The following is a 27,075-nucleotide window of genomic DNA, read 5'->3' on the forward strand; positions in this document are numbered from 1 at the left end:
CGAGCAGGCCAGTCGTGCGTGTTTCTAGGGCGGGGCGTGTTTCTAGGGCCTGGCTTTAAGTCTAGAAACTCCTTTATGAATATGCTAATCACCTTGAGTTGATTACCACCCACTATATGCCTGAATCTCAACATCATATACCTTATGGACTGTACAGATATGTGTCAATAAAAATAAGAACTAAAGTTTTTTTTAAAAAAAAAAAAAAACACTAGCTCAATGCAGTCATTTCACTGTCCTTGGACTCCTTGAAACTTACAGGTTACAAGGTATAGAAATCTATTATCAAGGAGAAAGGGGTGAGAAAGCATATATATTTGGGCAGGTCTCTATAGACCTTTTGATAGCGGTAGGAAAAAGAGCACAAGAGATCATGCAACTTCAGAGGAAGGGACCAGGTTGTGTGGGGCTACCAGAAACAGTTCTCAAGTCTGTATATCATAAGCCCTATTATAGGCTTCCAATAGACTCTTCCTTCTCCTCTGGGTTGTTGTACTTCTACTAGGCTGGGAGCCACCTATGGGACAGACAAATATTATTTACAATTTGCTTTCCCCCCCCCCAAATAATTGTAGTTTATTGAAAAAACAATAGCCTCAGTGCTTGAGAAGCACTAAGGATTGTTGGGAGGGGAATTTGAATGGGGGAGGAGGCTTACCTCTTACCATTTCCATCTTATCCCTACTTAGGGAGCCTCTGCTACAAACTGTTGCCAAATAAACGTCCTGCTGGGTTTTCTCTAATTAACAAGATGGCTTGGTTGTAATTATTCCATTAATTGTTTAAATGCAAATAAGTGCTATTAGGATCTTCAAAAGTGGCTCCTTATAAATATGCTAACCCCCACCCTTTCCTCTCATATCTGTTCTAAATTTGCCTGACAAATCCGCTTTTTATTCATGGTTCAAAAATAAGCTTTTTTCAAACTCTAGTGGAGCTAAATTCTGAAGTAGTCGGGTCTGAATGGAAGTCATATATTGAAACTGTGTGCTTTAAAAAGATGGGTTTCTCTGAAAAGCTCTATAAAGCAAAGGACATGGTCAACAAGACAAAACAATATCCTACAGAATGGGAAAAGATCTTCACCAACCTCCACATCAGACAGAGGTCTGAACTCCAAAATATACAAAGAACTCAAAAAATTGATCATCAAAAGAACAAATAATCCAATAAAAAATGGAGTACATACCTAAACAGAGAACTCTCAACAGAGGAATATAGAATGGCTGAAAGACACTTAAGGAAATGCTCAACAATCTTATTCATCAGAGAAATGCAAGTCAAAACAACTCTGAGATTTCATCTTACACCTATAAGAATGGCCAAGATTAAAAAAAAAAAAAAAAACTGATGACAATTTGTGCTGGAGAGGTTGCGGGATAAAGGGAACACTCCTGCGTTGCTGGTGAGAGTGCAAGCTGGTACAGCCCCTTTGGATTTCAGTGTGGCGATTTCTCAGAAAATTAGAAAACAACCTTCATAAAGACCCAGCAATGCCACTTTTGGGTATATATCCAAAGGAGGCTAAATTGTGCCACAAGGACATGTTCATAGCAGTATTGTTTGTCATGGACAGAACCTGGAAACAACCTAAATGCCCTTCGACCAAAGAATGGGAAAGGAAAATGTGGTACTTTTACACAATGGAGTTCTACACAGCAGAAAAAAAAAATACATTTTTATATTTGCAGGCAAATGGATGGAACTAGAAAACATCATTTTGAGTGAGATAACCCAGACCCAGAAAGACAATTATCATATGTACTCACTCATTAGTGTTTTTTAAACATAAAGCAAAGAAAACCAACCTACAATCCCAGAGAACCTAGACAACAATGAGGACTCTAAGAAAGACCTAAATAGATCTAATCTACATGGGAAGTATAAAAAGACAAGATCTCCTGAGTAAATTGTGAGCATGGGGACTTTGGGAGAGAGTAGAAAAAGAGGGGAGGGGCAGAGAGAGAAGCAGAGAAAAATTTAGAGCCCACTAAAAAAATCAATTAAAAAAATTTAAAAAAGGAAAAAAAGTACTGAAAGACATCAAAATGGGAACTTTCAAAGCAAAAGTCATTTATACTTTATGATGAGATACCAATCTTGTATATGTGAAATTATTTTAACTAAACAGATAGTTTTCTTCTTTGGATGCAGCTTATTCCCAGTTCCATTCCCTATCTTTCAAGAGATGAGTTGCGAGGGTCAAACAACATGGAAGCACATATTCTTTATCACACCTGCATAGTGAGTCTTGAGCTTCTGGCATAACGAGAAATTACAATAGACTGCTGCACAGGCAGAATGCGCATAGGTAGCCCAGATATGGTATCCTCCTCCGAAGCTTCCAGAACAAGTCTGGGGTGGTAAACAAGGACGTAAACTAGGATGCAAGCAAGGGAGAGGTGAGAGAACCTGCTTCCTTTTCAACTGTGGACATTTCCCAGGATCCTCTTTGCTTCAAGAGGAGAATGCAGCCCCGTAGGTCCCTTAGCCTTTTCCTTCCAGAACAACGTTCCCAGCCCCAGCCACATTCCCCACTGCCACATTCACTTCAACCACATGGTAAATTTATTTCCAATCCACCTTGCTCCAAGATTCCTTTTGTGTAGATTTTACAAAAGGTCAACCTGACACTGCTGTATCGCTTTGCATCTATTCAGGCATCCCATGCCGCCTCGGGAATGGGAGGAAGTGTGCTTTCGCTCGCTAGTGCATTCTTTTGTGGGGCAGATTTTACCCTTAAACTATTAGTTTCGTCCAGAACCCACTTCTTGTTAAGCTCCCACAGAAGCCACAAACAGATAAGCCTCTTTTTCCATGACTCGGATCATTAATTGTATTCAGGAGGCTTTATTGGTTAGCATTGTAGATCTATCTTATTGTGTATAATTATACAACTACTGTGAATTTCAAAACAAGCAGACTGTTGCCAGGTAGGAATAAATCTCCAACCAAAGAAAGGGGCAACAGAGCAGAACCGTTTCGAGTTACTGCCAAGTATCAGTTGCCTCCTCCACTGAGTGATTTTCCAGATCAGTCCAAAAGATAGCAATTCATCCTACAGAGGGAGGATGTCATGCATCAGGAGTGGCTTGGCAGGTGTGTGTAATCAGTTGGAATAGGTGGTGGCTTGTTAATAAAGAGACTCTGGTGATGCGAGATTTGATGCTAATGTGGTTCTAAACACTCTCATGGACGAAGAAGAGCGATAGTTTCTCTGCAGAAGAAGCCATCTCTGAGTAAGATGAAGGCTAGGCCTAGCAAGAGAAGGCACTTTCTCTTCGAGGAGGAGCTAGAGAAACACATGGTGGTCAGAGAGTGACTTCATGGGAAGAAAAGGAAAGACGTTGATGGTGATGGAAAGAAAGGGGGCACTATGCTGAGAAATATTTGTCATTTGGGATGTCATGTTTAGAGACACTAAAAGGTGGCATTCTAAAACATTGGAAAAATTCTCAGAGAGCATCTCAGTTTTAACCATCATCTCCATTTTTCTTAAGGCAGTGGGTACAAAGGACTTTTACTCTCCATCTGGTGTGCGGTGGCTCCAATGGCCAACAGACTGGAGAAAACACTGAATGCGCTCAGGAGGACCTGCGGTCAGAGCCTTCCTCCCACTCAGCTCAAGAGTCTACGTGATTTATAGCTTGACTGGTTTTGAATGATTTTGATGGATGACTTGAAACAATTAGAAATATAAGCAAATATCTCAGAACCACAACAGATTTCATAAAGGATAGAGTATGAATAGTTCCATAGAATTTAAGCTATGAAAATAAATGCATATCTATTGAAAACTTCTTTGTCATCTAGATGTTCAAAATGATAGAAAACTTCAAATGTTCCCTCACTTTAGGAAATGTTATTAATGGGATATTGTGACTGTGACATTGATGTATGTACTTTGAGAATAGTTAGCTTTTCTTATGTCTACCAGAGATTACACTGGAAGCTAATATGTACTTTCTATTTGTGGGTATGTTTGATTTCTAGACGCTCTGTAGATATGGATTCTCTTTTTAAACTATTTTAAAATTTTGTATGTATTGTGTGTGTTATATGTGTTTTATATGTTTGTGTTCACCTGTGTGTACAGGTATACTCACTTATACATGCATATTTTGGGGTCAAAGGTCAAGATCAGATGCCTTCTTTTGTCACCTTGTTTTTACTGAAATTTTTTCATACATTGTATTCTTTTTTATTGATTTTTATTGAGCTCGACATTTTTCTCTGGTCCCCTCCCTGCCTCTCCCTTCCCATTCAACCCTCTACCAAGGTCACCATGCTCCAAATATACTCAGGAGATCTTGTCTTTTCCTACTTACCATGTAGATTAGATCTATGTAAGTCTCTCTTAGTGTCCTCATTGTTGTCTAGGTTCTCTGGGAACTTTCTCTTATAGTGTATGAGAACTAACACAGAGATGTACAGCCGGAAAATATGGAGAGAATGAAAGATTTCGGAACATCCAGTCAGAAATGCGAAATCTTCATCAAATTCCACCTTCATTTTTGAGATCATCTCTCTCTGAACCCAGGACTCACCCTTTCCACTAGATTTCCACTAGATTTCCACTAGCTTGCCAGTGAGCATTTGCAATCTGCCTATCTCTGCCCTCTCCCAGCAAGGAGGTTGCAGATCGGCTGCTGCCCCAGCCTTTTATATGCTGCTGGGACTCCATCCTCAAGATCTCACTGCTGCTCACCGAGCACTTTACACCTTGAGCTGCTTCTCCCAGCCTCTATTCTCCCCGCAGATTCACCCCTTTTAGATCTTTGACTATTCTGTTTGACAGCGTGAGTCCAGTTGGCTGTCTCCCAGTGCCTAGTTCTGAAAACTTCTGTGCCTCCAGGTACACATGTAGGGTGAACAGAGCAAAGTGTATGTTTTCTTACCTTTAAAATTTACCAGAGGATATAGAGCTTACAGCGAGTTCCTTACCAATGGCAGCGCATGCTAGGGTAACAGGGCACATACGGAATTTGAAGTAATGAAATGCGCTTTCATGCTTAGAAGGGAAAACAACAACCATGAGTAGAGATGAGGGAAGCGTGTATAGGATTTGACTCAAATGGCTCTGGTTTTACAGGAGATCTAGAAAGAGGGTCAGGTGACTAAGGAATTTATAACGACTTCATAGTCTTTTTCTCTTTGAAAGCCATAATCTCTAAGGCCTATGTCTTCTATTTCCATGTTCTGCCAACCAGCATATCAACTCAGTGATCCCAGGGTTTAGTTCATCCAGTAGAACAGTATGGGCCTTCATTGGGACCAAAATAAATAGAGGCTCCTTCTGTTTGTCCTTCAGGAACTACTTTAGTGCCATCTTGAAATTCTCTTTCTTCCAAAACGCAAGAAATTTGAGATCTGTGTCTAAAACCTGTTCAACATGAGAATAAACTGTCTCCCTTTCTTCCATTCTCATCTGAAGGACCTGAGGCAAAAATCTGTCTTACAGACACAATTACATGTCTTCCTTTCCACAGGAGACATACTTCAAACAGTGACAAACTTGAAAGGCTAAAAGATGTTTAGAGAAATGTAAGACTGGATTACCCAAAAGAGGGGAGCTTGACAGACACCGCGTTTTTCTGCTTTTACACAGCTCTTCCCATCTGTGTCTTCCCATGTCTTCCCGTCAACGCGGTGCCTCTGTTATGTGTTTGAAAACTCTCCGAGGAGTTTGAATTCCAAGGCTGGAGGCGCTGGTGCCCCTTCACACCTCATTCTACTTTCTCTGTCCGCATCCCACTCCCACGGCTCTATCCTCATCCACACACCACCTCCCACAGGCTAAGCACTTTAGGAAAGTTCCGTTGTCTGCTCGCCGCCACCACCTCCACCACACAGACCTGATTTGAAAGCACCCATTTGTCTTCCATCCAGAATTGAATTGTTCTATCTAGTAAAACATTAGCTCCCTCTAGATCTCTTCAAATACACGAAGAGTTTATATGATGGTCACATGTCTCCAAAGTAAGGAGACATTTGAAAACTAGGTTGATAACAGTATGTGGTGTGATCTGTATACTATTCAGTAGGCATGTTTTCTTTTGAATTATTTTAAATTATTTTATGCGTAAGGGTGTTTTACTTGCTAGGGTGTCCATGCACTGTGTGAGGGCAGTGTCTGCAGAGGACAAAAGAGGGAATCAGAACCTTTAGATGGAGCTACAGATGGTTGTAAACTTCCACGTGGATGCTGGGAATTGAACCCAAGTCCTCTGAAGAATAGCGTGTGCTTCAAACTACTGAGCCATCTCTCTAGGCCCTAACAGGTGTGCTTTCAATGATATTTTTCCTGAGCTCCAAAGAGGCAATTGTTGAAATAAGGAGCGCTGGGGCTGCATCCCCGGCACCCAGCCGCCCGTATGGCTAGCTTATGCCCGAAATAATTACACGGAAACTGTATTCTATTAAACACTGCCTGGCCCGGCTAGTTCCAGCTTCTTATTGGCTAGCTCTTACATATTGTTCTAACCCATTTCTAATATTCTGTGTAGCCCTCGAGCTGGCTTACCAGGGAGGATCTTAACCTGCCTCTGTCTGGAGTGGGAGAACCATGGCGACTCCTCTGACTCAGCTTCTTTTTCCCAGCATTCTCTTCTGTTTACTCCACCTACCTAATTTTCTGTCCTATGAGGGCCAAGGCAGTTTCTTTATTATTAACCAATGAAAGCAACAGATAAGATACAAGACCCACCTCCATCAGGCAACGTTCCAAGAAGTGGTTAATTTTTGTATGTTTGTTTTTATATGTCAATTTAAGCAAAGGGTCATTTCTAGATCTTCATGATATGTATTATTCTGGTGGAATTTTCCATGTTCCAGTGACAATAACCAGCGATCCTTCTGACTGGTGCCTTTCCTTACCATTTATGTCCCCAGTTCTCTTCCTGCGGGGATTATGTGAGGAGGCACGCTGGCCCCCTAGCTCTGTGCTGCTGTAAATATACGCATGCAAAAAGAACTGAGCGGAAATGGCTGAGAATTGATGAGGGCAATACGCTGAATAAAAAGCAAGAGTTCCATTTTGCGTGTTTAATTAGACACAGCTCTTTAAGAACTGGTGTAAATGTCAGGAGGTTTGGAACGCTGGCGGTTCATCTTCACAAACAAAGAAAATACCATTTGAGGGCAGGAAATAAGACACAAGTAACTAATAGTCATAGCAGACAGCTTGTAAATTAGAAATAGGTCACTGTTCTAATTAGCAATGCTGTTAGCTAATGAGAAAACAGCTAATGCATGTGCCTTTAGGAATCCTGAATTTGTACCAAAAATAAATAAATAACTCTTCACCTAAAAGTGTTTAAAGAGTAACCTATAAACAAACTAGCATCAAGAATAGACTGTGACTATCAAGCAATATACAGCAAAGTCATCTCTCTCAATGAAAAGATTTTACGGAGACAGATTACCTTATTATCTGGGAAAGAGGCTTACCGAATTCAGGACTATCTGTATCACTGCCTCCTAGGTTCCTTTTTTTTATATATACATTTTTTTATTATTTTTTAAAATGAAGTTAACTGGTTGGTTATTTGTATGGGAATGGGTAGATGAGTGGGTGACCTGTGGATCTGGGCCTGGACACATGTATGGAAATCATATGAGAACTCTCAAGAGTCATTTCTCTCCTTCCACCATGCAGGTCCTAGGGTTTGAACTCAAGGTGTCAAGCTTGGTAGCAAGTGCCTTTATCCACTGCAGCTTTTAACTGGTCCCTTCCTATTTAAGGAAAATAAGACACTTGTCCTCGGTTTATCAAAATTATGTGATGAATAATGGTGAAATTGGACAACTCCTTCAAAAGAGATGATGAAAATATGTATCATTGCCCTTGGCTTTATAGAAGGCTCTCAAAGCCAAGCTGCTAGGGGCTTCAGTAAAAAATAATAGATCTAATATTAGCAACATCAATTTTACTGTAACTATTCCTCCAAGGAGATCGAGTACTTTGAATATTATCATAAAATCTACATACAGTCATTTAACTAAGTGGTGGACAATTTAGCTCAACCAAGTGAAAACTGATTTAACCTAAGATTGGACAGGAGGACAGGAGGACCTGTCTCACAGCAGCTAAAAGTTTTGCCTCTAGCTTTAATCATCCTGTGTGAACATTTGGAGTCATTTGGATCATTCCAACTGAGCAGAGTTTTAACTCATTTGATTTTATGTATGACTACCTTATTATCTGGTATAATGTATGAAGACCCTACATAAAGGGTGATCTAGAGAGTGCATTTTGACCCAGAAAATAGAGAAGCTGAATCCTAGGCAACTGGCCATGAAGAACCATTCCTTCTCATGAGTCTACCCTGTACTTGGATCACTAAGAGTGACGTTTTTCACTGACACTTTCATCAAGATGACTGTGTATCGTCTCATGTAGGAGTAAGGAGCAGTAGATATACCCTATGTCTACTTTGCCCAATTTCCCCAAAGGTTAGCACTTGGTAAAATTATCATACAATGTCACAACTAAGGTAACAGTAATTGCTAGATCCATGGGTCATTTTCAGGTTTCTCGAGCTTTATGTTGCTTGCGGGTATCACAAGTGGAGGCTTGTGGACTTAAGGAAACACTCTCGGTTCTGATCATTTCCCTTACCTCGAGGCTTCTTATTTTAACAATTCTGAGTGGAGTGATTTCTCATTGAGGTTTTAATTTACATTTCCTTGATGACTAATGATGACAAATACCATTTCAAGTATGTTCTTGTCATCTGTTACTTCTCTTCAGTATATATATATATATATATATATATATTCTTAATAAATAGTATACATTAAGGTATATAAATAATAATATCCTTTGCCAACCTTGTAATTGAACTTTTGACTTTATATTATTTATTCATCATGTTTTTTTTATGTCTTCTAGATTCTGGCTTCTCATCAAATCCATGGCTTGTAAATATTTTCCTCTAACCTGTAATTTACTTTTCACTTTTTTGACCTAGGCTTTCTCCAAGCAAAAGTTTTTAATTTTGACAGAGTGCAAATTTCCTTATTAGATTTCTGTTTTTAGTGTCAAGTCTAATGACACTTTTCTTAGCTAAAACGTATAAAAATTTCTATTATACCATTTAAAGTATTTTATTTATTATTCAGATGTTCATACAATGCATTTTGTTTATATTCTGTCCCCTTCCCCAGCTTCTCCCAGGTCCTTCACCACCTCCTTGTGCACCCAGCTTCATGGTGTTTCTCTTTTAAAAACAAGGAAACAAGCAAAAAACTAACAAGAGCAGGAAAAAACAATAAAAACAAGCACACATAGAGAAAAGCAAAATAAACCCTGGAGTTTATTTGGGTCATGAATCAGTTGCTAGGGGTAGGAATTTGTGTTCCCTCCCCTTCTTTAGTCGGGGGCGAGGGGTTGTCTGCCTTGAGTTTGTGCAGCTCTTATGTGTGGTTTTCACTGAAAGTTTCATAGTTTTCATAATTATGCCCCTCTTTTGAGACAAGGTCTCTCTACGTAGTTCTGAGTGGCCTGGAATTCCCTTGGTAGACCAGGCTGGCCTTGAACTAGCAGAGATCTGCCTGCTTCTGTCTCCAAAGTACTGGGATTAAAGTACTGGGTTGATACTTTATATCCAAGTTTAGTGTAGACTGTGAGTTGTACAGTTAGGAGTCATCATGCTTCCTACCCTTCTCTCTTTTCCTTTCCTCACCTATTCCTGCTTACTCCTGCCATCCTAATCTTATCTATTCATTTATTTATTTATTTATGACCTTGCCTCCTTCCATTCTTCCTCCCACCGTTCCTTTCTGTCTGTTGATGCAGAGTTGGAAGATTGAATTGTCTCTGTTCTTTTGACAAAATTCAGTAGAGCATACGTGCATGGTTCTATTTCTAAGATCTCTTATCTCACCCACCGCTCTGTGTGTCTGTCCTTCTGCAAATACCGCACAATCACGGTGCCTGGAGCCATATAATAGACTTTAATATTGTGTAAAGTCATTCCTTTCATCTTTACCAGACTGCCTTAAGATTTCAAAGGGCTGTAAATTTCCATGCACAGTTGGGAAGAAGTGTGAATCCCCAGGAAGCTTTTCTGAGGTTTTGACAGGATGCTTTTATATTAACTGCACTGGTTCGTAAATCTGGTCCTTCTATCCGCATATTGGAATCTTCTCTTGTTTCTTTCTTTAATAATTTGTAATCTGTGCTACATAAAAAGCTGCACATGTTCTGCTAAGTCCACGGCTAAACAGTATTTTCTTTGAAATGATTGTAAATATTACCATATTGTGAATTTGGGCTGCAACATGCTCATTGCATATGCCGGGATTTTGTGCAATATGATTGACATTTTATGTATTGACTTTTCTATACTAAACTTACAATAGACTGTAGACTCCTTGGCATGTTATGGACAATCATGTCCTCAGATTGCACAGAACATTCCTGTCCGACTCTCTAAACCGGACCTTTTACTGACTTAATTTGTTTCATTCCAATCATTACAACTTACAGTAAAATATTTAATTAGAAGGAAGAACATAGACATCTTGCCTCTATCTTGATTTTTGAAAATGCCATTCATTTTTTAACATTAAATATGTTAACTGCAAGGGGGGTTATAGATGATATTTACCAGCTTGCTGATATTAATCACACACTCTCTCTCTCAGCTGTTGTGTTTTATAAAGGAAGAGATGACAGTGGTTCTTCCTGAACTGATTGATATATTTATGTAAAATTTTACCTTTTTTAGTTTGTTGATGGAATGCGTTGGATGGATTTGTTTCAAACACTGAACAAATCTTACATGCCTCAAATAAATTGTACTTGGTATATTATGTATATGCCAATGGGTTTCTGTTTGCTAATATTTTATTGAAGTTTTTCACATCTAAGTTTATGAGAGACATTTGTTTTTAGTTTTAGTTTTTTTTTTCTTTTTTAAGATTTTTATTATTTGAAGTGTGTGTGTGTGTGTATGTGTGATATGTACACATGAATGCAAGTGTCCACAAAGACTAGAGGTGTGAGATCTCCCTGGAGCTGGTATTACAGATGTAAACCACCTGATGTGGGTGCTGGGAATTGAACTCAGGTCCTCAGGAAGAACAGTATGTGCTCTTAACCACTGAGCCATCTCTCCAGCCCCTAGTTTATTGTTCTATTAACATTAACCATGCAATAGTTTGCATGCCTGTCGCCTCAGCTCACCAGGAAGGTATGGCAAGAGAATGGCTTTAGTTCAGGAATTCAAGGCTAGAATTGAATTTCCTTAACAAGTGAACTGGGTGTAAGGCATCTGTTGACATATGCCTCTGGTCCAGCACTAGGGGGAAGAACAGTGGATGTCACAAGTTAAAGCCAGCCTGAGCTATACAGTGTGCTCCAAGCCAGCATGGTTTACACACCAAGAACTTGTGTCAATGGGGGAGAGGGGAAGAATTAGGAAGGTTTCTTATTTCATGGAAGAAATTGTGTGAAGCTAGATAGGAAAAATTAAAGTTTTCTTTATTTTCTTTATTCTAGAAAAAAGTGTTGTGGAACCAGCATTATTTTTCTCTACCTATTATTGTCTAATTTCAGTATTGAAACTGTTTAGCCTAAACACAGCTTTTACATAATCTTTTAAATTATGGATTTAAATGTTTATAGATTATAAAACTATTTAAATTTTTGTTTTATTTTCATGGCATTTGTCCAATTTTCTATATTGTGAAATTTATCTGTACACCATCATTCTTAGCATTTCTTTATCAGGTTTTTCACTGCTTCCTTTCTTTTTTGAAATAATAACCAGGAAATGGTGGTGCACAGCTTTAATCCCAGCACTCAGAAGGCAGAGACAGATTCAAGCCTAGCCTGGTATACAAAACAAGTGTCAGGACAGGCTCCAAAGCTACAGAGAAATCCTGTCTCAAGAAAACCAAAATAAATAAATAAATAAAAATTAAAAAGAAAGAAATTATAACATAATCTCGTCATTTTCGGCCTCCTTTTTACTCTCCAAACCTTCCCTTACTTGCTCTTTGCTTGTTTTTTGTGTTGTGCATGCATATATGTATGTGCATATTTATTCCTAAATATAACCTGCTCAGTCTATTTGTTACCTCTGTGTCTGTTTTCAGGGCTGACTCTATGTATGTTCTTCCTTAGGAAAGACAATTTCTCCCACACTTAGCATTCTTTAGTTCTTGGCATAGGGTTGAGGCTTTTCCCCGTCCTTGTTCAGTTCATGGTTAGGCAATCAGATTAGTAAGACTTTCTGGAATTATGAACCACACGGTGATTAATTTGGCACAAGAACCCTAAGAATGACGTAGTGGCACACATACTTTGGCAGGAACCAAAAGCTCTCTAATTGGATTTAAGACACCCTCAACAAGAAGGAAATCATGCCTGGTACTAGAAACCTAGCCAACTACTCAGTGGTAGTGCAGTCGGGAACCAGGGAAGAGAACTTACAACCACCACTTTACCAAACTTACATAGAAAACTTCCCTTTAGAACAGGCAGAGCCTACTACAGAACATGATAGCTGATCAAAATGCAGAGCTGTGGGGCCCAATCCCAATGGATACATCTGCAAAACGTTCCTGCACCTAGGACCTAGGGAACATTGCTGCATAAGAAGGCATGGAAAGGTTGTAAGACCCAAAGGAGCAGGGGTTTGCTGGGAGGTTCTGTCTTCTGGTGCTCACAGAAGCTACACCCATGAAGACTCCTTACTGATTTTTCACAGCCACCATGTCTATCAATTCTTGAGATTGGTGATTTCTATCAGTTTACAAAAGATTTGCCAATTTTATTGATTGTTTTCATAGAAGCAGTTTTTTGTTTCATGGATTTTCTGTTTCCTTTCTATTGCATTACTTTCTTCTTCTTCTCTTATTTCCCCCTTTTTATTAAACTGGTTTTATTGAGCTATACAATTTTCTTGATGCCCTCCCTTTCTCTCCCCTTCCCCTCAACCCTCTCCCATGGTCGTCATGCTCACAATTTACTCAGGATTTGTCTTTTTCTACTTCCCATGTAGATTAGATTCATGTATGTTTCTCTTAGGGTCCTCATTGTTGTCTAGGTTTTCTGGGATTGTGATTTGTAGGCTGGTTTGCTTTGCTTTATGTACACTATGAGTAAGTACATGTGATAATTGTCTTTCTGTGTCTGGGTTATCTCACTCAAAATGATGTTTTCTAGTTCTATCCATTTGCCTGAAAATTTCAAGATGTCGTTATTTTTTTCTGCTGTGAAATATTCCATTGTGTAAATGTATCACATTTCCCTTATTCGTTCTTCAGTTGAGAGGCATTTAGATTGTTTCCAGGTTCTGGCTATGACTAACAATGCTGCTATGAACATAACTGAGCACATGTCCTTGTAGTATGATTGAGCATCCTTTGGATATATACCCAAAAGTGGTATTGCTGGGTCTTGAGGAAGATTGTTTCCTAATTTTCTGAGAAACTGCCACACTGCTATCCAAAGGGGCTGTAGCAGCTTGCACTCTCACCAGCAATGCAGAAGTGTTCCCTTTACTCCACACCTTCTCCAGCACAAATTGTAAGAATAGCCAAGATCAAAAACACTGATGACAACTTCTGCTGGAGAGGTTGTGCGGTAAAGGAAACACTCTTCTTCTCTTATATTTGCTATTTCACTTTTCTTCTTTCTTTGGACCAGCTTTATTCTTCTATCTTCGTTTTTCAGCTGTGGTCCTAGTTTATTAGTCTGAGACCTTTATTTTAAATGTGAGGATTTTGTGATATAAATGTGCCCCTCCTCACTGTGGTGGTTGCACCTGTACATTTTGGTAGGTTGTATTTTCATTATTTTTCAGTTATTTATATTTTATAATTTTCCTGAGATTTTCTTTGACTAATAAAATGCATAAAAGTGTAATTTTCAATTTTCCTCATGTTTAGAGATATGCTTGTCTTTTTACTATTGATTTATAATTTGAACTCCCTTATAAGTTGACAGCACAGTGCGTTTGACTTCATTGATAGCCTAGAGTGTGTTCTTTCTTGAATTATTTTAATGAAGAAAAGAATCAAATCAAGAAGTTTGTAACATGAAGATGCATATTCTGTTGTGGTTGTGGAGGAGGCAAATCTCTATCCAGATCCTGTTTCTTTGTTATTCGGATAGTCTTTAGTTAGACTTGGCGGCTTTCTCTCCACTACTTCTGTTCTAGGACTTCTAAGAGAAGGGAAGGGTGATGCCCCCAAATATAACTGTGGCTTTCTCTGTTTTCTGTGCAGTTCTAGAAGTTTTTGTTTTGCAAAGAAAGCATTGTTGGCATTTTCCCTAATCTTTTTTTTAAAACAAAACAAAACCAGAAAGCATCAATCCATATTCCTGAATAAAGGGGAATTAAATAAAGAATTTGTAGACATAATTTATCCTGCCTCACTGCAGCATAGAAGTGGACCAATGGTTTTTAGCATCCTCTTCTTAAGAACAATCTCATGTACTTACTGGTGTTATCTGTGGGGGTGTCTCACTCTCACCTGTGGCTCAGTGGGGGAGGAGGGAGAGAGATGAATTTCCAGGAAGTGGGCAAGGAGTGACTCATGATGAGTTCCCGGAAAGCAGACTCTAGAGACCGGCATTTAGGTGCAGATCTTGTTTAACGTGTATGCTCTCTGGTGTACATGCACATTATCTAATCAGCTATGGTTATATTGAGTTACTAGGCAATGAATCCAAATGGCACGCAACCGGCATTATGTGGTGGTGTGAGGGGAGGGCAGTACGTCCAGGCACTATGTCTGCAGACAAAGGGGCAGGAAGCAGGCAACACCCTGGGCTTTGGTGCCAAATTAGAGGGTCTCCAGTTAGCTGGGACTCCATTATGGGTTTACCTAGTGTTTCAGAAAGTCAGGGCTGCCCAAACAGTCGCAGGAGGTGTTGGCGCTTCGCACATTCCCTGCCTTTTAATGACACCATCTGAACAGAGACCAGCCCCTCAGTTGTCTGCTTACATGAGACAGAAGCATCGTCTCATGGTGATGTCTGTGTAATGAGGCCACACACCAGGATTTGTGGGAAGAAGGTTCTCCACCATGTGAATTCTCACACCTGGAGTACTAACCTTCCTAAAAGAGGTAGAGGTCCAGAGAAAGAATAGTGGGGGGAGGGACAGGAAGGCTGCTAAAGAACTTAGGCTGTGCGCAAGCTCAGATCAATGGGCATTTTATACTTAAGCATGGTTGGTAGACGTTGAGAAATGTGCTCTTAAAAACAGATGGTGTAACATTTTGACACCTTAATAAATTAACAGACTCTATTATTTCACAAGCTTTCAAAGACCACAACAATCCAAAACTAAATAAAACCCTCGGATTCCTGTCATTGTTATATTGACCATAGATTTGGTCATCTGTGCATAAATTATTTGCAGATATTGATCCAAAAAGTGATCTTATGTAATCGTGAGTAGCGCTGCTATAGGGGATTTATCTCTCATCATGAGAAGTGTTTGTGGGTGCTTCAATGCGGCATAGCAGGAGGATAGGACAGTGTGCCTCTGGGGGACATTTCAAATGCATAGCGTGTCATCACGTAAACCAAAGACATGTTGGCATGAAGTATGTACAAACATGTCGTTTTCAAGAGTTTGATAACAAATTTACCTTCATGGAAAACAAGTTGCAACTTTGATATTTCTACAATCTACATTTCTGTGATGTGAGGCTGCTTTAATATCAACCTTGTATCAGTTTTATAATCCATCCATTATCATAACCTTGCTTAATGTGTATCATCTGTACTATAAATAATGACATTCCTTGTTGTCAAACAGCAAAGGGATCTTTAAAAACAAACCAATTTTAATAAACTCAGGATCTGCCTCTATAGTACCAAGTGACTTTGCTAGACTTATCCAGAATTATTTTCTCTGGCAAACCTCCTCTGGGACTGGCCGTTTAAGAGCAGCTGTATTTGGCCTTTCCCCGGGGTTAACTCACAGCTCTTCCTAAATAATCTCCAAGCCGTTTTGCTGGTGCAGGTGTTGTTGTTCAGGCAGCTATTGCCAAAGGGCAGTACAATAATTAACAGGCTTCACAGCTAGAGGATTCTGGGTCTCACTTCTGACAGCGAATATACGTGTCACACAGATAGTTATCCATCTGAAACCGCCTGTGTTTGAAAACTCTTTTAACACAAAAAAAAAAAAAGATTCTAATACTGTAACCAAAGGGTGAATACTCCTAAAACTTATTTTGTATTCTCTGGGAGGAACTTGCAAAGTTAGGAATTATGTCACTCCTTGCTGCACAATGAAGCTCAATGTCTATAAACTTCCATTGTATTTCAAGAGTCTCTATATAACCCAGGTGAGGAAACATTACTGTTCAACCTTCGTGTTTTCTATTAAAACTGACACCTTCACAGTATTAAAGACCTGAGGAGGCGTGTATCCCATGATAGGAGAGAAGAAAATAGGAGGCTTCGATAGTCATCAGGCTACTTTTGTAGAGAAGAAAGTTCTTTAGACATTAACCAGATGTCCCAAGCCCAGTACCTTAAGGTGCAGAGATATTCACCCAGGTTCTTAGAGTAGGTTACTCTGTAATGCTTCTCTCTGACATCTGTTCTGTTCTTATAGGAGTTCGTGATGATCGTTGTCTTTGGCTTGGAGTTCATCATTCGAATCTGGTCTGCAGGTTGCTGTTGTCGTTATAGAGGATGGCAAGGAAGACTAAGGTTCGCTCGAAAGCCTTTCTGTGTAATAGGTGAGTATCAGAGTCTCGGGATTGATGGTACTAAACGTTTTCTTCTCTCTCTAGCTTTACAACATTCAGTTGATACTAGAAGGCAACATCCAGGAATTATTGACTGTGGGCTGGCGCTCTCTCTCTCTCTCTCTCTCTCTCTCTCTCTCTCTCTCTCTCTCTCTCTTTCTCTCTCTCTTTCTCTCTGTCTCTGTGTGTATGTGCATGTGTGTTAATTAGCTCTACAATATATTACAAGGTTGTGTTCAAATCACACCAACATGCATCCATCCGTGTATTATTTTTAGTAGCATATACACTCTAGCATATCTGAAGACCACAGCGTGGCTTATGCTCTGAAAACTTTAAGTGTGATCCTGAGTTCTACACTCTGAAATATGATTCCCTTACCCACAATTCCTATTCAAATAGCAGACTTCATTGGCCCTAGCTTCTGAGTTCTAGGAGGGACTCCATTCTGTTGAGATTCAGTTTGAAATGATGCCTCCTGGAGCCCTGTGGAGTTAAGACCTAGCATCTCTCAGTAATATATTTAAAACCATATCTTAAAACTAAAAACTCTACATATCAAAACTATTATTAGACAGCTAAATTTGGTTTCCCTGCTCTTTTGCCTTTCTCACTTGCTAGGCAACCACTCCAATCCAAATGCTGGAAGTTCTCCTCGATGAGGCTTACTCCAAATATTTCCAAGCTGAGAAAGTGGGACTTAATTGATAAGAGAGTTTGCTCCCTTGTGTGAGGAGTTAGAAATTGCTGAGCAATCCCTTTGATCACACCCCTTAATCTTTCTCCCCTTGTGAGTGGCCGGAGCCATAGAGTGCTTTCAAAAAGTAGAGTTTCCACCTCTGCAGGCTCTGCTAACACCAGCCTTTCTCATCTGGAAACCATCATGCTAGGTGTGGAGAAAAGCAAATGGCAGCTTACAGCCCCACAACACAAGGCACTGGGCATTTGATCCCCCCACCACACCGCAGATGTTTTTTTCATTCTGAATCCTCTGCTCAAACAAGGATATGAAGGATTATCACTTGAAGTGAGGCGACCACAAAACAAGGACTCTGTTCCATGAAAGACCCAAGCAAAACAATTCCCAAGGCAGGTGGTTGGCCAAGACTCACGCAACTTCTGCAGGATAAGATTGGTTCATGGATGACTGCAGGGATATTTCGATCCAGATTTTAAAACCAATTAAAATTTGGTTGCCGTCCCATCCCAAGGGCAATGCCAATGTATTTCTGCTCTTTAAACTAGAAAGAAAGTTCTTTCCCAGATGCCTGCTGCCTCTTGATAGCTCTTTCCAGCCATGGATGTGATGCATCAGCACATGGTATTCTTTTAATCTTTCTCTCTCTGCCGCAGATCTTTGAAAGTCTTGCTCAGAACATGAACTTCTGGTCTCTGTCACCTCACTTGCCTCAGCACACCTATTAGTGGTGATAGTGACCTTGCAGATTTGATATGGTTTGCTATTGGCATCGTTTAGGTTTTGTTAACTTCAGAGAGCTTTTTATTTAAGTGAGGATTTTACGTCTAATAAATTAGCTGCTTTTTACATTGTCACGGATAAATATATAATGAATTCCCCATTAAAGAGTGGACCAAATATGAACTTGCAGTGCCGGTAACTGTGTGTGACTTTCATCATTCTGTTTAATGTCCACGTGACAGTTTGATCTGTGTTTCAACTGAATTGATACAATAGTGTAATATATTCGCATATGGCTAATTGGTATTATATACCTGGCTTTACCCTCCACAGGTGAATCAAATGTCCCCTGCTGAAGGCAAGGGCAATGCCACATTACTGTTTAGAACCTTCCTAGATCTTTTCAGGGCTCCATAAAAATGTGGTATAAACTGGTAAAAATAGTGAAGTCAGCCCTATGGTCCTCTTGTTTGACCAAATTTACCCTGCTGAATGCAGAAAGGAAGACTGCTCCTTTCTTATCTGTCTGTGATACATGTTCTCAGCAGGAAGGAGTCTGAAATATAAAACTTATTAATACTTTATATGTGTGAAAGATTGGACTGGTCTGAATAGGCCAGATACACACTCAGGAAACTTTTTTTGAACTCTTGAACATTTGGAAAGGACGACAGCTTGCCTGATAGCCTTCCCTGTGGGAAATGTTCTTTCCAGGCATACTCCTAGTTAGTGTTAGCTTTCATCTTGGAAGTTATCTGAGGGAGTCGCCAGTGCAGATCACCCCAATCGGATTGGCCTATGACAGTCCGTGGGGCGCGTTCTTGATTGGTGTTTGATAAGGCAGGGTCTAACCCACTGTGAGTGATGTCATCCCTGAGCAGGCAGACCTAGATTGTACTGGAAAACAAGCTGAGGATGAATGAGAGAGCAACCCAGTAAGTAGAGCTCTTCGGTGGTTCTTACCTCTGTTCCTGCCTTGAGTTCTGGCACTGATTTGCCTCAGTGACAGATTGTGAGCTGGGTGTTAAAAGGCAGCATAAACCCTTTTATCTTGATGCTTGGGGACAGTGTTTTATCACAGCAGTTGAAAACAACCTAAAACACACAGCAATGTTGTCACTTTGCATTGGAAGCAAAAGGAAGCTACTACCAGGGTCAGACCTTGCATAGTGTCCTTGTTTACCAACCAGTAATATTTGGACACAATTTAATAGAGGCTCCATGGGCTGATTCCGAAGACCGGCATTTCCTCTTTCTGAATCACCAACCCTTTATTAATTGAAGAAATCATGCAGTCATTGCACACTTGTGTTTGGAATTTCGAGTGTTACAACTCTGGGGGGAGGGGAGGGTATCCTGACTCACTGGGGAGCAGGGCTATACCTGGAGCTGCAAAGAGACAACTCTGGAGGCTGGAGTTGCAATAGGACAGCTCTGGAAGGAAAGGGGATCCCGACTTGTTGGGAGGTCAGGCTATCCCTGGAGCTGGGATGCAGTGGAGAATGGTCTCTGTGCAGGATGTAGCAAGCCTGCTCTTCTCCTAGAGAGAGCTGTTGCAGCTGAGCTCTGCTTGGTTCCCCTAAGGGAATGTCCTAGCAGGGCTGTCTCTTCTTGTGCTCTGCTCAGCTCCGGCCGAAGATCTTACTTCCCTCAAAGGGAAGCTCCTGTAGAAACGTAGCAATCTCCTCTGGCTTTGTCAAAAAGCTACTTTTTCTGCTCAACTCCCAAGGGAGTTTGCCAGCAAATATAACTGTTTCTTCTGGTTTTTCTGCTCAGCCCCCCTCCCCCTAAGGGAACTTCTCAGCAGAATCTCTTCTCTTCTACCCTGGCAAAAGATCTCTACCCAAAACTCTTTTAAGAAACACATTTAATTGGGAAGGAGGAATCTAGGAGACTGGCTGTGTCTGCCTGGGTGGGAAAGGACAGCCAGCAACTGAATAGACAAAGGACTTCTTAGAGGCAGAGTTTTCCCAGGAAGAAGATTTTCTGCTCAGGGATTGGTTAGTTTTCCTGATCAGGGATTGGTTGGTTTAGTTGGTCAGGGGCAGATTTGGCTCTAATTTCAATGCCAAACTGTGTTTCTTTTACTGGTCCATTTTAGCCTTCCGTCTCTATTTTCACAGTAAGGCATATTCCTTTCACTGGCTCTGGTTCTAGAGTCAAAGTGTATTTCTTTGGCTCTGGTTTCAGAGTCAGGGTATATTTCTTAGACTCTGGGTTTAAGGCCAAAGTGTTTCTTTTACTGGTTCAGGTTTCAGATGGAGGATGTGTTTCTTTCACTGGCTCTGGGTTCAGGGTCAGAGTACTAGATTCCAGGCTCAGGGATTGATAGGTTTTCCTGTTTGAGGATTGGTTGAGTTCTTGTTCAGTCAGTCAGGGGCAGAGTTGGCTCTGGTTTCAGGGCCAAACTGATTCATTCACTGGTCTTTTTTATCTTTTTGTCTCTAGTTTGGGGGTTAGAGCATATTTCTTTCACTGGCTGTAGTTCCAGGGCCAAAGTGTGTTTCTTTGGCTCTGGTTTCAGAGTCAGGGTGTGTTTCTTAGGTTCTGGGTTCAGGACTACAGTGTTTTCCCCACCGTTTGGGTTTCAGATTCAGGGTGGGTTTCTTTCACTGGCTCTGGTTTCAGGGTCAGGGTAGATTTCTTTGGCTGGTCCTTTTACCCTACAAAAATAACATGCATTTTTTTAAAAAAAATAAAATGCTTCCTTTCATTACTGTTTCTGACATTTTGGTTAGTTTTGATGTAGAATTACAAAACTCTTCTTTACCCCCACATGGTGAACCAGCCCCATGCCTATGGCTCTGCTGTGAAAACCTACCTACAGCTTTGGCCAATCCCTGCATTCCTACCTCCCAGAGTTAAAGCACATCTATAGTAATACCTGGGTTGTCTCCCTGATGGTTTTTTCAATGTCCCAACATAAATCCCGCCTTCTATAGCATGAGTAGGGAGATGCCTGGATCACCTCAAGGACTGCTAACACAGCCATTCTTTTTCATCCCGCTTTTTCTTAATGGCCTACTTGAGAATCACAAATAGTATCAAATCCCGCTACTTAGACTACAGTAATGAGCCTGAAATGTCAGGCGGCCTCAGCTTCAGATAGTGCCTATTTTTGGAGTCCTTGGTGACGACTTTTTAAAACCAGTCATAACATGGTTATATCCGTGTTTTCAGTCTTGTGGTGTGTTTCAGTGCAGCAAAGAATGTCAGCCTGTTATTACTCTTGTATCTGTACGTGATGTTAAATGTAGGTAGACTCCCTGTCGCTCTCTTAACCATTTCCTGTGGCACTTTCACGGGTGAACAAAGGGGGTAAAACCATAGCTCAGATGTTTCCCACGAACTAAGCATGTCTGCTTTCACTTGAAATAGCAGCTCCTCAGGAGAGTGCCAGCAAGTGTGTGTATTTTTTTTTATTAGAAAATGTAGCCAGCTTCTTACTTGGCTGAAAGAAAATGGAAGACTTTATTAGAGTCAAGCAAGTGGCTGAAGCTATTCAAATACATCTGTGATTTCACCATATTATAAGGCGAGTTAAGTTGTTAATACGTTCACAAATTAGAACAGAGACTCCTCCGAGAACTGCCACTGGCTTGCCAACTAAAGATTTTATTTTTTCTACTTCTGTGCTATCCTCATCTTTTACTGAAATAGACCTATTCTTAACCTGAACCATTTCAGTACCATCAAAGCTTTTTACCCCCTTTAGTAGAAACTGCTTTCTCCTAGGCTGTTGCCTAACAGCCATGGATTCATCTGCAACTTCTCTTGATATTCACATTCTCCTGTAACACATAGTTTCTTTCCTATGAGAAGTTGAGGATAGTTAAAACCTATTTAATCAGACTATTAAAAAAATTTCATTATCTTTCTAGTAGCATTATTTACTAAGAATTGTTACATGTTGCCTACTTTTCTGAACCGTATAAATATTGTATTATTAATACTGTGTAAGATTATAGGGTACTTTTTAATTTTTTTATTATTATCTTTTTATTTATATGGCTGTTTTCCCTTCATGTATGTCTATGCATCACATGCATGCCTGGTGCCTACAGAGGCCAGAAAAGGGCATTGGAGTCCCTAAAACCAAAGTTACAGACAGCCGTGATCCACCATGTGGGTGTTGGGGTTGAAACTTGGGTGTTCTTAACTACAGAACCATCTCTTCAACCACTAATACCCCGTTTTCCACATGAGGAAGAAAGACAGTACTCAAACCTGCACAAAGTCAGAAAGAAGGCAAGAAAGCAGAAATAAACACAAGATTCTTTTCTAATGACTTTTAAAAAAATGATCCTCTCTCATCATTTACTGGCAATTTAAAATTAATCTTGATCAAACCTTGCCCATCAGCATCAACAAGCATTAGAAATTCAAAAAGTCAGTTTTTTAAATGGCAGTAATATTAAGATTAGCTTTATTTTTAACAACTACACCTCTTGCTGCTTTCTAGCTTGGAGGGAAAATTAGGAATAAACAGGTTTCTCTGCCCAGTATCTACTTCTTAGACTCCTATGTAATGTCATTCTGGGGGTCTCTGGGCATTTGCGCATTGGAGACACCCTCTAGGGTAAGTATTCTCCCTCCCAGGAATGCCTCCAGCTGTTCAGTAACAGTATGGTAGTTGCTTAGACAATGGTTGATGCGGTATGCAAACTTGACTGATAAAAAAGCATAAAATGTTATTATTTGACTGTACAGAAAGTCTTCTAAGAGGGACATGAAAACTGCAGATTGCTCCCCATTTCTTTTTATAAACTTTAGTAGACTCCTATGATATATTTTCCTAATAGTCTTTGTATATCATGTTATATAAGAAAAATCATTCAACAACGTGTGTGTCAGGCACACTCAGTGCAAATGATGCAAATCCGAATGAAAATAGCCCCTACCTGTAAGGTTACAGTCTCACATATCTTTAGAAGGTGCAAAGCCAAAAGAGAATTGTAAAGTTACAGGGAGAATGGTATGGACGGCCATGACTCACTGCATAAGACAGTGGAGCAAAGAAACTGAGTCATCCAGAAAAGATATTATGGAATTCTTCCATGTCCAAACAGAGTTCTGGGTGCTGAGAATAGAAACATAAAAAATGGAGGAGAGATATCTTAGATTGTGCAGTTCAAGAAAACCTTTCTAAGTAGTAGAATATTGAGTTGTTCTTAATATTTTTTTTAAAAGGAGTCAGTCTTGAAAATATTCCCAATTCAAGGAAGAATACTTGCAAAGTTTCCTCCGAAACTTATGAGTATGATTTGTGCAGGAAGCATTAGGTGTTAAGGTTGGAGGTCAAGAACAGTAGGAAGAGGAGGAAGAAGAGATGGTGGGGATGGGCAGGGGTCACAGCGTTTCTCAACCTGGGGGGATCGCACCCCACAGCAGCTGGATATCAGATATCGTGCTTATCAGATATTTACAATTCATAGCTGTAGCAGTATTACAGTTGTGAAGTAGCAATGAAGTAATGTTATAGTCTGGGGTCAGCACAGAATGAGGAACTGCATTAAAGGGTCGCAGCATTAGGAAGGTTGAGAAGCACTGGTCTAGACACAAAGATGGTACTGGTAAAGGCAAGGCCCTGGGTCTTTTGGACCTCTGTGTCTACTTGAACTCTGTACCAGTAATGTATAAATTACTACACAACCTAAGGATAAATTATAGGGGAATAATCTGTAAAGTAACAATCCTTGACTTTTCCATGTATGGATGGATCTGCCCTTGAGAACATAAAATTCCCACTTTAAAAAGGAAATGTGTTGTTTTCTGTGTGCAACCAAAATTATGATGTGATGGAAACTTTTTACGGTCCCCTTGGCAACTGTCACTAACAAGCAGTTCCTGGGAGCTTTCTTTCCAAATGACTGTGCCTCGTACTCACTCATTACAAAGATTGCAATGCAGATTTATTTCATTAAAGATTATTTATTTCCTTTGAGAAATGGCCCCTTTTGCCTCAAGATGTTATCTGGAAACTTATGATCAATAAGAAGCATTAAGCTGTCACTATGGGGTAAATTTTCAAAGTGGTGCTTAGAATTTACCAGTATGAGTCTCATTAACTTCAATGGAAGTCCTGCAGTTCAGCCGCTACACTTGGCTTTGAAACTGTTCTGCGCTGTATCTTTGCAGTGTGTGTCCTTTAATGGTTAATAAATATCACAGAGAGAATTGGGGCACAGCTGATTGCAGTGTTTGAGAGCGTGGATAATACAATATGTCATAGGAGGCATTTACCATTCGATTTTAAGCCTTTGTGTCTATCAAGAATCACAACAATATAAGTATACCCTGATTTCATCATAGAACACCCATCTATAAAGGAATCTGGAGCCCGATTAGAATGCAGAGCTCAACAAGTGGAACTATATCCCTCTGAGAAACTCTTTATCTCACTCCATAGGTGAGAATCCATGGGAGGATAGGGGAGGGGACTTTATCCTCAGCCGTAAGTCATCCCTGGAACTAGGAACAGAACACTGCCTCATGTGAGAGTCAAATTTAATTACGGTGTAATCCGTTTAATCTACACATGGAAGAATAAGGAAGGAGCAGAAAAAAAGGAGTTTATTAATGGATTAGTGGAAGATTATGTTACATTGATTAGTGACTTTCTTTGGGGGTCCAAGTTTTCAGCCTATCCTAGAAGGTATCCGACACTGGAAATTTAATCTCCACTCGTTAGCACTGAGAAAGAACTTCTTGATTTTCTCACACTGAAACATAAGCAAAGTTTGCCCTCGAAAATGTCACAGAATGCTCCTCTTTGTTAATAAACAACTTGATTAAAAGCATAAACATGGCCTTGTGTTATAAACTGATCGGTTGGGGCTGGGCGGGAAGAGTCTAAGAGCTAGAGGAATAGGGTGCCTGTTGTGAGATTTCATCTCTGAGAAATTCAGGGAGGCTACCCCCGTGAAATCTCATCAGCATGGCTGTCCAAACAAGAGCTGAACAACTGTGACACCAGTAGACTTACTAAGTGGAAGGAGGGAAGTCTTACACATTTCCAATACTAAACAAAGAATTATAGGCAACCACAGAATGGTGGGAGTGGGGGAAATTTTCTTCTTTGTGAAGAGGCCCAGTTAGTTATCCAATACAAATTGGCCAGCTCTGATACAAGTACCTTTATACGGACTAAGTATGCACACACATATAGAAGGTTTTTCTGTTCATGTGTTGCTTTCATTGGTTAATGAATAAAGAAATTGCTTTGGGCCTGATAGGGCAGAACTTAGGTAGGCGGAGAACACAGAACTGAATGCTGGGAAGAAGGGCAGAGTAGGAGAGAGCCACCATGCAGCTGCCAGAGTCGACAAGCTGAATCTTTCCCAGTAAGTCACTGCCACTTGGCAATATACAGATTAGTAGAAATGGGTTAAATCAAGATGTGAGAGTTAGCCAATAAGAGGCTAGAGCAAATGGGCCAAGCAGTGTTTTAATGAATACAATTTCTGTGTGATTATTTTGGGGCTAAGCTAGCCAGGTGGCCAGGAAGAAGAAGCAGCCTCTCCCCTTACAACACACACACACACACACACACACACACACACACACACATACATATGCACAGCAAAACATACATATAGACAAAACACCCTCATATATAAAATTTTAAATATATATGCATATCACACCCACTTATTTATGTGTATTTATATGTGTCATATATAAGAAATGGAAAAGGAATAATGGTATAGTTATATTTTAATTTAAAAAATTAATGCTAATTCAAAAAACATAAACTTGGGAGCTGGAGAGATCAGATCGTTTTTAAAAGCACTTGCTGTTCTTGCAGAAACCTGAGTTCAGTTCCTAGCACCCAAGTGGGGTGTCTCACAACTGTCCATAACTTTAACTCCAAGGGATCTGATACCTCTGTCCTCCACAGGCACACACCCCCACACACAGACACACAGACAAAACATACACAGACACACAGACACACACAAAGAGAGACATAAAGAGCAAGAAAGACACTTTAAAAAGCAAGCAGGGGCTGGAAAGATGGCTGAGGAGTTAAGACTGCTTGCTACTCTTCCAGAGGACCCAAATTCTATTCCTAACACCAGCATTGAAGCACTCAGTTGTCTGTAGCTGTAGTTCCTGGGAATCTGATGCCCCCTTCTGACCAGAGCCAGCATCAAGCATGCCTATGGTATATAGACATAAATGCAGCCAAAATATCCATACAAATAAAATAATAAAAAAAAGTACAAAAAAAAGTCCACATCATGGAAGAAAAAGTGCATGTATGTTCAACTTTCAGATGATGAGTGTGCCCTTCCTCACTTGGCTTCTGATGACTTTTGTCCCATATATATAAATACAGTATATATGTTGAAATAGGAGCGGCAGGGCTGCATCCCCGGCACCCGGCTGCCCGCATGGCTAGGTTATGCCCCGAAATAATTACATGGAAACTGTATTTTTTTAAACACTGCCTGGCCCGTTATCTGTAGCCTCTTATTGGCTAGCTCTTACATATTGTTCTAACCCATTTCTAATATTCTGTGTAGCCCACGAGGTGGCTTACCAGGGAGGATCTTAACCTGCATCTGTCTGGAGTGAGAGAACCATGGCGACTCCTGACTCAGCTTCTTTCTCCCAGCATTCTCTTCTGTTTACTCCACCCATCTATGGGTTGGCCTATCAAGGGGCCTAGGCAGTTTCTTTATTAATAAGAAATCACTCCCACATCATATATACACTAGTTTATTCATTTTGTATTTCCAACATTGGAAAAAAGGACAGTAGCATAAAAATTGGATTTAAATAGGGCTGTTCCCTTAAAACTGAGAATAAAAAAAAAAAAAAAAAATAACATAATATAAAAAAAAATAAAAAAAAAAAAAAATAAAAAAAATAAAAGGAAAAAAATAAAAAATAAAATAAATAAAAAAAAAATAAAAAAATAA

At 40.0% G+C, this 27,075-nt stretch overlaps 1 protein-coding gene across 4 annotated transcripts in view; it reads left to right on the top strand.

Annotated features, from left to right (window-relative positions):
- Positions 1-27,075, top strand: part of Kcnq5 (potassium voltage-gated channel subfamily Q member 5) — a 556,834-nt gene that overhangs the window by 406,382 nt on the left and 123,377 nt on the right. For all 4 annotated transcript variants that reach the window (XM_050134658.1, XM_050134661.1, XM_050134657.1 and 1 more), the window contains one exon: positions 16,593-16,719. In XM_050134658.1, the coding sequence (XP_049990615.1) occupies positions 16,593-16,719 (127 nt within the window). The remainder of the gene's footprint in view (positions 1-16,592; positions 16,720-27,075) is intronic.

The sequence above is a fragment of the Alexandromys fortis genome, unplaced genomic scaffold (assembly GCF_014885135.2).
Source record: "Alexandromys fortis isolate MF-2015 unplaced genomic scaffold, M_Fortis_MF-2015_v1.1 scaffold_20, whole genome shotgun sequence".
Lineage (NCBI taxonomy): Eukaryota > Metazoa > Chordata > Mammalia > Rodentia > Cricetidae > Alexandromys > Alexandromys fortis.